Source organism: Amblyomma mixtum, chromosome 9 (assembly GCF_055824585.1).
Source record: "Amblyomma mixtum isolate Tamu chromosome 9, ASM5582458v1, whole genome shotgun sequence".
In the NCBI taxonomy this organism is placed as follows: Eukaryota; Metazoa; Arthropoda; class Arachnida; order Ixodida; family Ixodidae; genus Amblyomma; species Amblyomma mixtum.
Genome location: NC_143020.1, coordinates 122,996,982 through 123,009,475, shown reverse-complemented (window position 1 = coordinate 123,009,475; position 12,494 = coordinate 122,996,982). Strand labels below are relative to the sequence as shown.

General features: G+C 50.9%; 1 protein-coding gene across 4 annotated transcripts in view; it reads right to left on the bottom strand.

Annotated features, from left to right (window-relative positions):
- Positions 1–12,494, bottom strand: part of LOC149331057 (aldehyde dehydrogenase 1A1-like) — a 57,920-nt gene that overhangs the window by 13,266 nt on the left and 32,160 nt on the right. For 2 of the 4 annotated variants that reach the window (XR_016285764.1, XM_089561763.1), the window contains exons 1-6: positions 7,992–8,194; positions 4,959–5,063; positions 4,090–4,230; positions 3,323–3,449; positions 1,198–1,259; positions 90–332 (exon numbers count right to left, since the gene is read on the bottom strand). Coding sequence is in view for 1 of the 4 variants with exons in the window: in XM_089561763.1 (XP_089417889.1) it covers positions 90–332; positions 1,198–1,259; positions 3,323–3,449; positions 4,090–4,230; positions 4,959–5,063; positions 7,992–8,030 (717 nt within the window). In the remaining 3 variants the exon portion in view is untranslated. Of the gene's footprint in view, positions 1–89; positions 333–1,197; positions 1,260–3,322; positions 3,450–4,089; positions 4,231–4,958; positions 5,064–7,991; positions 8,195–12,494 lie in introns of those variants that run through there. The other 2 variants (XR_016285765.1, XR_016285766.1) reach the window with 1 other exon arrangement.

Sequence of the window (12,494 nt, the reverse complement as noted above, 5' to 3'; positions counted from 1 at the left end):
CACTGCGTGCGGGCCAAGCGAGACTCCTGGTCCGCGGGCCAATGGTGCGTCGTGTGAATCCAATCGGGCACGCTAAGAAGGGTCGAGACCTGGGTGGATCCCGTGAAGGCGATCTTGTCCACGTCGTGGTGATTGGCGAGCGCCGCGCCCGCCGTCTCGCCGTAGCCCGGCACCACGTTGAGCACGCCCGCCGGGAAGCCGGCCTCCCGGGCGAGGCTGGCCGCGTACAGCGCCGTGAGCGGCGTCTGCTCGGCGGGCTTCACCACCACCGCGTTGCCCGTGCAGAGCGCCGAGCCGATCTTCCAGCAGAACATGATCATGGGCACGTTCCACTGCGAGGTTTGAAGCGAAAAGCTTCACTAGGCTCGTCAACACAGCGCTTGGCATGAGCAACACTACAGATTTGCCAAAGCTGCGCATGCGCGAAACCGAGTGACGTCACGCGGAGCGCAGGTGGCCGCTGCTCCCGCAGCCGTCGCCGCCGCCTCGCGCTGACTTCGTCGCCTGATCTTTCGACGCAGCCGTGTGCAGTGCGCTATATACATATACATACATATACATATACATACACACGCACATACACACACACACACACACACACACACACACACACACACCGATCCAGAAGTGGTAGCTTGGGAGTTGGCTGAAAAGCAGCGAGAGCTTTTCGCTTATCCAGGCTTAACCTTAGCTAAGCCACAGCCAAATTTTTCAATCAAGCCATTCAAAAGGTGCATTCTCCAAGTTTGTCCACAGCGTCGCACGACGCGTGTAATACCATAAATGGTGAGGCCATAAAATAACTAATGCCAATGGGATGCGCACAGTCGAAGCAGCATAAGAGGGAACAGACTTCTTGCACACAACTACAAATTTTCTGGTCAGTTCTTTAGTAAATTTGAGAACTTCTAGATATTAGGTACTATAGTTATTATAGGCCGCAAAGAAAACTACTTTGCAAACAGAAGAAACTGCGCTTCTCACACATAATTAATAATTACGGAGCTGTCAATAAACGACTGCTCAAACTCTCATACTGCTCACGACTGTACACAGCACTGACGTGTAACACGCGGTGCGCATCTCTCTCGAGACAAAGACTACCCTGGTTGAAAGGAATTGAAACGGGATCAGCCGTGCCCGTATGGCAGGGGCATTCTTTGCACTGAAAGGCAGAAAAAAAGCCACTGCACTCACCGGAATAATTTGCCCTATGACTCCAATCGGCTCGCGCCTTGTGTAGGCGAAAACTTGACCATCTAGAAAAGATGTAAAAAAGCTAGCTGGTTATTCACGGCATGCAGTCGAACATTGTAAAGGAGAGCGATGTTCTGCTTGGTATGGTGCATCTGTGAAACGATCAAGATAAATATTCTTCTTATTTTACGGTACTCATTGCAAAAAATTGCCCCAAAAGGGTAAAGTGAGGCTGAGGCTTTCTTTGGTTCCTGTCAGTGTCAGTCGGGAGGTGTTGGTGGGCATTGTTTGCTGCATTTTCAACTTCGTCGCCGCACCTGACGGAGGCGCTGGTGAACGGTGTCAGACTATGCAACCAACAGCCCCACTGAGCGATGGCTCATACCATGGGATCTTGCTACCCACGGGACGAAGCCAATGCCTGGAATGAAACTGGCCAGCATCACCACCTCGGCGGCCAAGGAAGCAGCACAGTGCGCCTCCTATTCGTGTACGTGCGCATCCGCATAGCGGCGAGGTAGCGACACCGCATAAACAGAAGGGGGTTGACAACCGCAGCCAGGGAGGTGATCGCCGTCCAAGACAAAGAGCGAAGACCCGGCTTTGAACTGAATGAGTAGGTAGCAGAGGTCGCCGCAGGCGCGCATTATAGGGGCATAGCGATAACAGGCAACCAGTGCCCAGCGTAACCCGTGTGGCGTTATTTTTTTTTTTCATGCAGTACTGTGTAAAAGCGGGCAGAGCATATATTATTCTATTCCTTTATAATTAATTTTCAGCCAAACTTTTTATTAACTTCATAGCTGCAAAGCGTAGTTGGTTTTTTTTTTTTTTTCGCATTTTATGTGGCCAACGACATCCACCAACCAGCACAACGCCGTCTGTTCGAGGCCGCGATGGCAAGCTCGCTAATTCTTTCGACTGAATATTTCACTGCACAGTCTCGAAACAGAAACTTGAACAATGGAAGGCAGGTCAGATTCAATCCACGTACTGCCCAAAATTTTGATGAGTGTACTCGTCTTTGTGTAGGCGACTTCGGACATCATTGGCGAGGATTTTAAACCTTCGTCCAGTAAAAAGGTAGCGGGGATGAAGATGACAGGGAGGTGGGTAGACATTGGGACACTGGCGCACTTGGTCCTGGAAATGCTTCGGTTCAGTGGAAAGAGAAGAGTGGTAAAGTTTCGTACCGACCTGAAGAAAAAACTATTGGATAGCTTTGAAAGACTTTTTTTGTTGCTTGTTATCCCGAAGTCTGCTCGCTAAAGTTAGGTCTTGAATTATTCGCTGTTCTTCAAGGCCGAGCACGCCACCTTCCCATCCTCTCACCCCCACGCCTCCCCCCCCCCTCCCCCTCCCCTGTCACCGCAGCTTCGGTTGGTCACGCCCTCACGTCGAAACGCCGAATACCAGACTGAGACTTCCTTCCATTCTTCCTTTAAGTAGGTGTTACCAGACAATACAGCCACCGCGGTGGCTCAGTGGTTATGGTGCTCGGCTGCTGACCCGAAAGACGCGGGTTCGATCCCGGCCGCGGCGGTTGAATTTTTTTGCAGGAGAAATTCGAGGCCCGTGTACTGTGCGATGTCAGTGCACGTTAAAGAACCCCAGGTGGTCGAAATTTCCGGAGCCCTCCACTACGGCGTCTCTCATAGTCTGAGTCGCTTTGGGACGTTAAACCCCATAAAACCAAACCAGACAGTACAGTCTCAAAGTGAGAAATTAAGTCAGTGCAGTCCAGGTGGTAAAGAATTCGGCACGCCTTCTTTCTCGGGACGAAGAAGAGACAATGACAGCCGCCGAGTTCCTTGTTGTTCGTGGCCGTCACTGGCGCTGCTTACGCCCGAAAACGGAGGCGGGTACCAGTTACAGCCAGCGCCCGCCGAGGCGGACGCGGTGGTTGCGACGCGCGTCTGTTTTTTTACTCTTTCCTGTCATATCTTTCAACTCTCCTCTATCTGCACGTGGCAGCGGTTGTGTCTCACTCAGCTCGAGCCAGTCGGTAGGCCCGTGCAATTTCTTTTCCATCCTTCTTTCAGTCGCAACAACAACAGCAAAGCTGCCCTCTTCAACGGTACCGTCACTGAAGAAAAAAAGAAACAGAAGAATGGGGAAGGCTGACCTGCTGGCACTGTCTGGCCGTGGACCTTGTCGCTGTACCCGGCGCAGTACCGCAGGCACCTCACGCTGAACTTGACGTCGTTCACTGCTTCGCCGAACGGCTTCCCGTTGTTGAAGCTCTCCAAACTCTGCAACCCCGTTCGCATTTGAGAGATTGTCAAAACAGGTGCTTTAGTAGCGATTAAACTTTGCTATGCAATCCCTCACAGCATGGCGTTTAGTTGAAGCCCATGCAGCTTCTGACACGTGTCACCTCCAGCCAGCACGTGCACACTGCTCCAAGGCATTAATTCCCGCTTGAATCAAGATGTCACAGGTCGTATTATCGGAGCCTGCGCTGCACAGGTGGCACTGCAGTTATTCCACTATTCGACTAAAAACTGCTGCCGTCAGTCGCTTGGGTCGCTACAAATGCGAGGGCACATTCTGAACGATTAGAAGGCCGAGTTTGGTTGATAGCACTATTTGCCTCGTTTCTGTAGACATAACCCAGATAACTGACGCGCACCACGTGTGGCTTCGACAGAGCGCAGAAGCTCACGCTAATAAGCTCAGGAAGGTGGCGTGGAATAGCGCTACGAGTGCCCCAAAAACTGCTTTCTTCTCACGCTATGCTGTGTGTTACGGCGCTGTAGTCGACACGGCAAACTTCAGCGCAGGTTCCCCTCGGAGCCGTGCACTGCGGCGTCCCTCATAGCCCACATGTGTCGCCTGGGGACCTCAAACCCCGCATTTCCCTCTCTACAGCTGCTGCCTAAAGACGCTCACCGCCACGTAGTCGGCGTCCCGTTCCAGCAGGTCGGCCAGCCTTGAGAGGAGGGCGCCGCGTCGGGAGGCGTCCATGGTGCGCCACTCGGAGCCCCGCTTGAAGGCCGCCCGAGCCGCCCGCACGGCCGCATCCACGTCCTCCTGCGTAGGGGAGGGGGGGGGGGGGGGGGGCATTTACGACCAGAAGAGGCAACGTGCAGCGACGCGTATTTCTACGTTAAACGTATTCACAGCGTTCGCTGCCCTTTAGATTCGCACCAGCACGCTCGGTGATGCGAGGGCACATATGCGCCTGGATTCTATATTGCTACCGCCTCGGCCAAGACCGACATGAATCAAGGGAGTACCAAACCTATTGCCCCGGCCGTGCAAGGGTGCGAGACGAGGTACACAAGGCAGCAGGAGCTGTGGAAAAGATGGCGCGCACTCGATGCCACAACGAAGAAGCGTACTCTGCTCAACGCATGGGACTTGCATTTGGCACGATATCACTGGAGTTTCTCTAAAAGGCGCATTTTTCGGTAAAAATCGGGTTTGGCCCGATTTTTAGGAAATATTATATTGCCCCCCATATTATATTTTATATTGCCCCCTCTTTCGCAATAAACCATTTGGTTGTTAGTTCAGCGCATGTGTCTGGCTCGCCTTCTTCCGTCCCGTCCGTCAGCGCTGTTTTGCCGTACCATTGAACATGAACCAACCAGCCCGACTCAGCCCTCTCCTTGACAGCAAGCATAGCGTAAAATCGGGTTTTACCCGACAACGAAGGGCCCTAAATATACAGCAGGTGACAAATGAGCATGCAGGACATGAGTGAGGACGGGATGCCTTTGCAGCTTAGCCTACGTTGAACAGCACTGTATACGCACCTTGAGCCCTTCCTGGACGTCAGCAATTTTTTCTTCAGTCGCTGGGTTGTACGTGGCGAATGTTCTGCCAGACTTCGCGTTGACGAATTCATTGTTGATGAATATCTGCAATGCCAAAGAGAACAGAAATAGGAAGCGCTTCATGCTAGAAGCTACAGCAATCATTGCGAAAAATCCAGGCGCTAACAAACAACGACACAGATGGGACACAGCGCTTTGTTGTTTGTTAGCGCCTGGATTTTTCACAATGAATGTATACCAACTAGCTCAGCTTCCCGCCCTGTTGCTACAGCAATGCACAGCACTGTGTAGGCAGACTGTGTCCAGGTTCTGTTTGCACAGCACGGCGCGTTATCTCGAAGAACAAGAGAGCGATATTAAACAAGACGTTGAATGCTGATTCAGGTTCGAAAAAAAGCAACAGGGCTTAGAAAAACTGAAGAACTCATGACACCTTGACTACCCGCTTCTAGAATACCGTGCCCCATGAGCAGGCAGCACGTTGTTTTCATCAAGTTAGCCAACGATTTTCTGTCACGTAGTAAATTGATTTGGTGTTGGCGGACATAATTGCCTCTGCGCGCCGGCGTTTTTACGTGGAGCGCTGGAAAGCTTTTCTCAAATGTTATCAGCTGTAGCAGCCGCAAGGTCGTGGTTAGTGATGCTGCACCGACACAGTTCCAGTTGACGCTCCCGCCATCGTGCAGTCTGTGCGGTACGTCGCGAGCAGTCAGCGGAGTTTGTTTCATAAGCGAACCACTCCAGCTCAGCCATATCAACGGCAGTGACAGCCCACACGCACGCAAATTAAGTGCAAGTATATTAAGGACAGACAGCACTGCACAGCTTCAGCACGCTATACCAGCTGTAGCGACTGGCAACGTCAACGGTCAAATCAAGTCTATAGTCAGTCGTTTTTTTTCTGTTTTTTTTTTTTGCCTGCGTATATGCAGTGTAGCTTTCATTTGGCGAAAATTTCACTATCTCTGTCCGAACCCTCCAAACACCACCACCCTTCAGCAGACCGCGCAGAAGCGGAACACACAACGCAATGGGATGGCGATTATTGCGAAAGCGAAAATGTAAAACCAATACATGCTAACGCAGATTTGTCGCATCACGTGTCAACTTATTGCGTTTACTCTTTATTTTTTTACAGCGACAGCGAGCGTCTAGAAAAATCATGGCGCCGTCGTCATCACCACAGTCACCTGTGCAGGCCACACCGCTAAAGCCCCTCGCCACGACTGCCTACCGCATCAGGCCACACCAGCACTGTCAACGTCGACCCACACGCCCCACCCTGAAGCCCTCCCTCGCCTCGCCTTTCACACCCGCCTTTTCGAATGGGCGATCACGTGCTATCGTGCCCCAACACTCCCGCTCCACACGCCTGCTGAGGGTCGTAGAGGGCCTCTGACTGCCCTTTGAGCAAAAAAATTGGCTATATTCCGGGGTTTATCAGACATCGCCTCTGGAACGCGCGGCCGGCTTCAAATGTTTTTTTACAGGATCATTAACAGCAGAGTCACAGCCGTCGCAGTCAAGCGATCTCGCCACGCTTCTGTGCCGTGCCCTGTATTCTTCGCCCACGACCGGGCGGAAAGCCTTCGCGAGCGAAACTTCAGTTTCTATTCCGGTTTTTGGGAGGTAGGCGCGGAGTAGAGACGCGAGCAGGCTTGTCTAAAGCGCTGGAGCGGTGTGCATGCGGGACAAATAAAGTGAAATGTTAGCGCAGCTGCTCTCTTTGTGGCACAGTTCTCGACATTTATCGCCAGTGTGGCGATGCTACTTCGTTCAAGTGCAGCCACTTCCTTTGAAGCCCAGTACCTGCTCAAAAACTGCAATTTGTTTCCTTTGCAGCAGGTCTTTCGAGCAATCTTGGACATGTTTGCTCACCTCTGTACGCCAAATCATAACTCCGCCACGCGAGATTTTTTTAAAGCATGAAATGCTTTTAGCTCCCGTTGTCGGCAGTGTGGTGACGTCACGACGAGACCGAGAGCCAACATCCGGGCACTGAATTCCACTCATCCGGGCCCTGAATTCCACACATCCGGGAGGTGAAAGCATCCGGGCACCGTACGAGATTTAACGAGACTCTCGAAGAGAGAGGGCCGCTTAGAGCAAGAGGGGAGCTCCAGGGCGAGAAGGGCTTTGGGCGAAAAAACTGCTTCCGCGCCGTCCCCAAGGATGGCGCCGCGGTCCCACACTCACGCATGTTCAAGACCGGCCGCTGGGCCTTCAGCTCATGACGTTTCCCCCTTTGGCAAGCAGATGTATACACGCTCGCGGAGAATTCGAACGCGCTGCATATACATTCTTGTCAGGCCTGCGTCTCGTCGTGTCCGCGTACGCTTCTGCATCGTCCTGCATTTCGATGCCGCCACCGTCACAGCTGCTTAAGCCGAGCAATGGAGCCTGATGAAAGGAGAGGTAGGAAGCGTCCTGCGGAAAGCGATCGCTTTGCGAGTGATACGCCACAGCAGAAGACTGCTCGACCCTGCCGACAACGCCATGATTATGCGGCCGCTCCCGAAAGCGACCAGGCCGCCACGGTTCGTGGCTGCCTACCTAAGCCCGCAAGTTCCACATTCCCACGCCGAGCTTCAAGCGTAAAGAAAGCCGCCAACAGATATCCGAAAAACCTTATCTTACCTCCACTATAAGCAACAGTTGTCTATAGTTGGTTGTAGGTTACCTTACCTTACCTAATTAAGCAAGTCCATGCAGTGCTAAAAATACTTAGAGGTGGTATTTTCTCGCAAGGTTCTCAACGTAATAACAACGGCCCTTTGAAAAACGGAAGGGCAGATCACTGCTGTAAAAAAAAAAAAAAAGCTCCAGAGGCACTATGTATGCACCAGCGTTATGTCACGGCATATTCACCGCCACTAAATGACTTTACTTTTTTTCTCTTTGACCCTCAGGGGTGCCGAAAGAGGTTTTTTGTGCGGCCACAAAGTTCAAATAACGCTCGCATACATGGCTCACCCTTCGAGGCTAAGAAGCGGCAGCTGCGTGACCTCTCACCTGCGTGAACTTGACCTCGGGTTTCCTGATGGGCCCCATTTCGCTCACAAATTACCGCCGGAGGCTTGTTACCCAACTGAAAAGCGAGCGCTTCGAATTCCGTCCGGCCCTGTCCAGGTACGTCCCCTGCGTGCTTGCACTGAACGCGGCAGGAGCCCGCCGATACGCGCAGCTAAGAACCAAGTGCCCGCGCCCCCTTGCGGACAGCGAAGAACGCGATAAAACAAGCGTTCCGCGAAGATAACTGCCTACCGGTCCCTTCTTCTCCGAGTTGGGCGATGTTTACAGACCGACTCGGAGCCGCAACTGAACTTTCTATATTACAGTCATGGCAGCTGATAACGGCGCCGACTACAGTCTGTCGCACAGGCGTACAAAACCGCGCAACTCGAGTGTCACACCGGGCAGCATGGGACATAGGCAGGTGCAGAACGGCACGCAAGACAGCCCGTCAGTCAAAGCTAATTGAATACAGCGCATAGGATAAGGCCAGCAAAGCGAAAGGGTGGCATTCTTCCCGCATCGCAAGAACCATTCCGACATACAATCGAGCATCGGAAAGAACAAAAAAATCGTGGGGCACGTGTGTGACAGTGGCAGGGGCGGCCACCGCCTCAATGGACATCGCCCCGCTCAATGGACAAGCGGAGTGCAAGTAACGGAAACGGCCCAGCAGTTTGTGTGCGCGTGTCGCATCGGTCAGCGTCCTGTGCAATGACGTGTACATTCAAAAATCTGGTATCTGTCGCGGGTCAAGAGTTGCTCCTGTTCTGAGCGATATTTTTGTGTGCGCGGTTGATAGGTGCCTGCAGCGTGATTTGGAAGGAATGGTGACGAAAGTTTTCCGTTATGTTGACGATTTTATAGTTTTTGTGGATTGTCGTGACAACACCCGACCAATGGTCGATGTTTTGAAGGTGTTCAAAGAAAGAGGACGTGGCCTGAATTTTACGTGTGAAGCTCCCGAAAATGGACGCATTCAGTTTTTGGACCTTTCCTTGTTTTTCGAGGGCAACCATGTGTTCTGGTCGTTTTCACCAAAATCAAAGAAACCCTTGTTGAATTTTTTTTCTGGCCATTCGAAGTTGATTAAGAATGGCATTGCATTGAATGCATTAAATTCGGCTTTCACAAAGTCCTGTTTCCATCGGATGGACAAAGCGTTCGCTGATCAGGTGGCCAGACTAAAAAACGCGGGGTTCCCGGCCTCTGTGCTGGCTTCGGTGTCGCAACGGATCCTTACGGTACAGAAACAAACTGTAAAGGGGACTAGGTCGCATAAAGAGAGCGCACAGGAAAGGAAAAAGCTCGCCTGCATCCCTTACATACATGGAGTGTCTCACAGCCTTAAAAAGGTGGCTCGCCGTTATGAGGTGGACTTGGTATTTTCAGCCAAGAATAAGGTAGGGCGGATATGTGCCGCCATTGAGAGGTGTGACGCACCGCGGGAGAGAAGGAACGCTTGTGGGGTGAAGCACTCCAATCCGTTTGTGGACTGTGCTTGCGGTGTAGTGTATTCCATTCCCCTGACATGCGGTCGACACTACACGGGGCAGACGGGACGATGTCTGAATGTACGCCTCCAGGAGCACGCCAGGTCCCTTGACGGGGTTCGGGGACGCACCTGACCAAGCATGTCAAAAGCCACAAGTGTGCCCCGTTGTTCAAGGAAACGCGCGTTCTCTGGAAGCATAAAGATAGGACTTCCCGGGAGATTATGGAGGCCTTCCGTATAAGGAAGTCGGCAGATGTATGCGTGAATTTGCCATCATTGCTACTTCTTGACGCCGAGGTTGATTATCTTCAAAGAACACTAAACTATAATAACAGGTAGATTCGTCGTGATTTAACGTGTGTTCTTGCCTGTAACCTTTGTAACCGTGTTATGACTGTGCATGTAACCATTGGTTTTGTCTATATATTTTGTACTTTTAAGAAATTTTGTCAGTTGTTAGTGAGCACTTGTGTTGTTGTCACTGTCTCTGTCCCTGTCCTTGTGGTGCCACAGCAGTATGAATTCGTACCAACTCGCCCAGTTCTCAACCCTTTTGAATAGTTTATGGTTTATTGGGGTTTAATGTCCCGAAGCGACTCAGGGTATGAGGGACGCCGTAGTGAAGGGCTCCGGATAATTTCGACCACCTGGGGTTCTTTAACGTGCACTGACATCGCACAGACGCGGGCCTCTAGAATTTCGCCTTCGTCGAAATTCAACCGCCGCGGCCGGGATCGAACCCGGTCTTCCGGGTCAGCAGCCGAGCCCCGTAACCACTGAGCCACCGCGGCGGCCTCATTTATATCGTAAAATTAATAGCCGTACACAGCTTTGTTAGTGCTGTTAAAGCCACTTGAAGACAGCTCCTATGGTGACGAATGCAACAGACTCGCATTAGAAAGCGAGTACACCGGCAGGTGTCAGTGAACCAGCTGTTTAGAGAAGGGCCGACGAGTGCTGGCGGACGGAGCGACGTCCGACAAGGGGCTCCCTATCATCGCCTGGAGGGCCGCCCTTATCATCGTGGCCAACATCTGTCTGCTTCCGCGAGTGAGCGCTCTGTTCGTCTCCGAGGCACCCCCTGCGGCTGCGCCGCTGTCGCGAAGCCACTCGGGCAATTGAACTGAGGCCGTGCAGGAAGCTGGCAGCCTTGTAACTTGCCAAGGCCACATTTAACCCCTCCCCTCCAACAGATTTTTCAAGAGTACAGTATTTAATTTGGTCATGTTATTGTAATACGCTCTCGAGAAGAGGTAAAAGCAGGTAGAAAAACTGGCAGTGGTTTAGCTCTGGTGAAACCTGGAGGATTGCGCAAGCAACGAGAAGAGAGAGAGAGAGAGAGGCGATGGAGAGCGCGCGCCAGCGGCGGCGGCCCCGGCGCGCTAGGATCAGAATCATTTCATTTCATTTATTTTCCCTTAAAGGCCCGAGGGCATTACATAAGGGGGGAGCAAACTCAAGATTAGTACCAACATGACAAGAACACTACAAAGAAAGAGAAAAAAAATAACAGTGAAAAGGAATAGAAATGTACAGCAGGCAAGGGGCGTCGAAAAGGTTATACAATATGTAACAAGTAAAAAAAAAATTAACACATGAGTAAACAAAGGCTAAGGAATGAAAAAAAGCAAGGACACTTGTCTGTATCAAGCACAACATATAACTGAAAATATTGCTCTCACGAAAAATGGTCCTTTAGCATTTCACGGAATGATTTGCGATTAGTGCATGATACAATGGTGTTTGGCAGGGCATTCCATAGAGCTATTGCGTGCGGGAAAAAAGAAGAACTGAGTGCTAACGTGCAACAGTTGATGCGTGCGATGCTATGATTATGGTTCAAGCGGCTGGACGTCCTATGGGGGGGTTATAGTTTTGCGTGGCGTGAGGGCGGATGATAATAGAAATGGTGCAGAAGACAGAGGCGAGATATGATGCGGCGTGACACGAGCGATGGAATGGAGACGGACTGTTTCAGTGCAGTGATGCTGGTTTTTCTTGAATAGGAAGATGTTATAAAGCGGATGGCGCGGTTCTGTACGGCTTCGAGGTCGGCGGCGAGATAAGCTTGAGATGGATGCCAAATGGATGACGCATATTCTAATTTCGGGCGAATGAATGTCATGTATGCTAGTTTCTTTATTTCATGGGATGCGGCCTTCAAGTTACGTCGTAAGTAGCCGAGTGTGCGTGAGGCTTCTGCGCAAATCTTTTGAATGTGGGTTACCTATGATAGTGATGGTGTTAGGTGGAGGCCGAGATATTTGTATGATAATGTGGGGTCGACAAGAAGTGAGCCAATGCTGTACTGATGCGGATTCACAGTGTATTTTCTCGTGAAAGACATAGATTTGCACTTGCTAATGTTTAAGGAAAGGAGGGACTTATTACACCATGAGGCGAGTGTGTTAAGATCGGTTTGTAGTAAAGATGAATCATTGGTCGCCTTAATAACTCTGTATATGACGCAATCATCTGCAAAAAGCCGTAAATTAGAGTTTATGTTACAAGGGAGATCATTAATGTAAATGAGGAATAGAAGCGGTGACAGTCCGGCGCCCTGAGCGACCCCTGATGTTACGCTGGTGAAGGGTGAGTGGCTATCGTTTGCGGAAGTGAACTGCTTGCGTCCTGAAAGAAAATTTTCGATCCAATGGATTAGGTTTGCGGGAATTCCTAGCAATGAAAGCTTTTGAAGCTTACTCACGCAAAAATTGATATAGAAATTGCTGTGTAGTCATCTGGATCCTTAGCCGCTACGGCTAGTGATGGATCCATTACAAACATTGTCAGAGTTAAACAATCACTATATGGAGCATTGCTATGAACAACAACATGTGTTTAGCTTGGTGCATCAAATTCCTTGTTGAGATAGTGCCGTTTTAGTTTAGAAACAAAGTTGGACGTGTATTTCATGTAACACGGAACGGTATTCCATATTTTAGCCTCGATAAAACATATTGAGCGCCACCCGTATATGTTGTGAGCTATGGGTAAATTAAAATTAT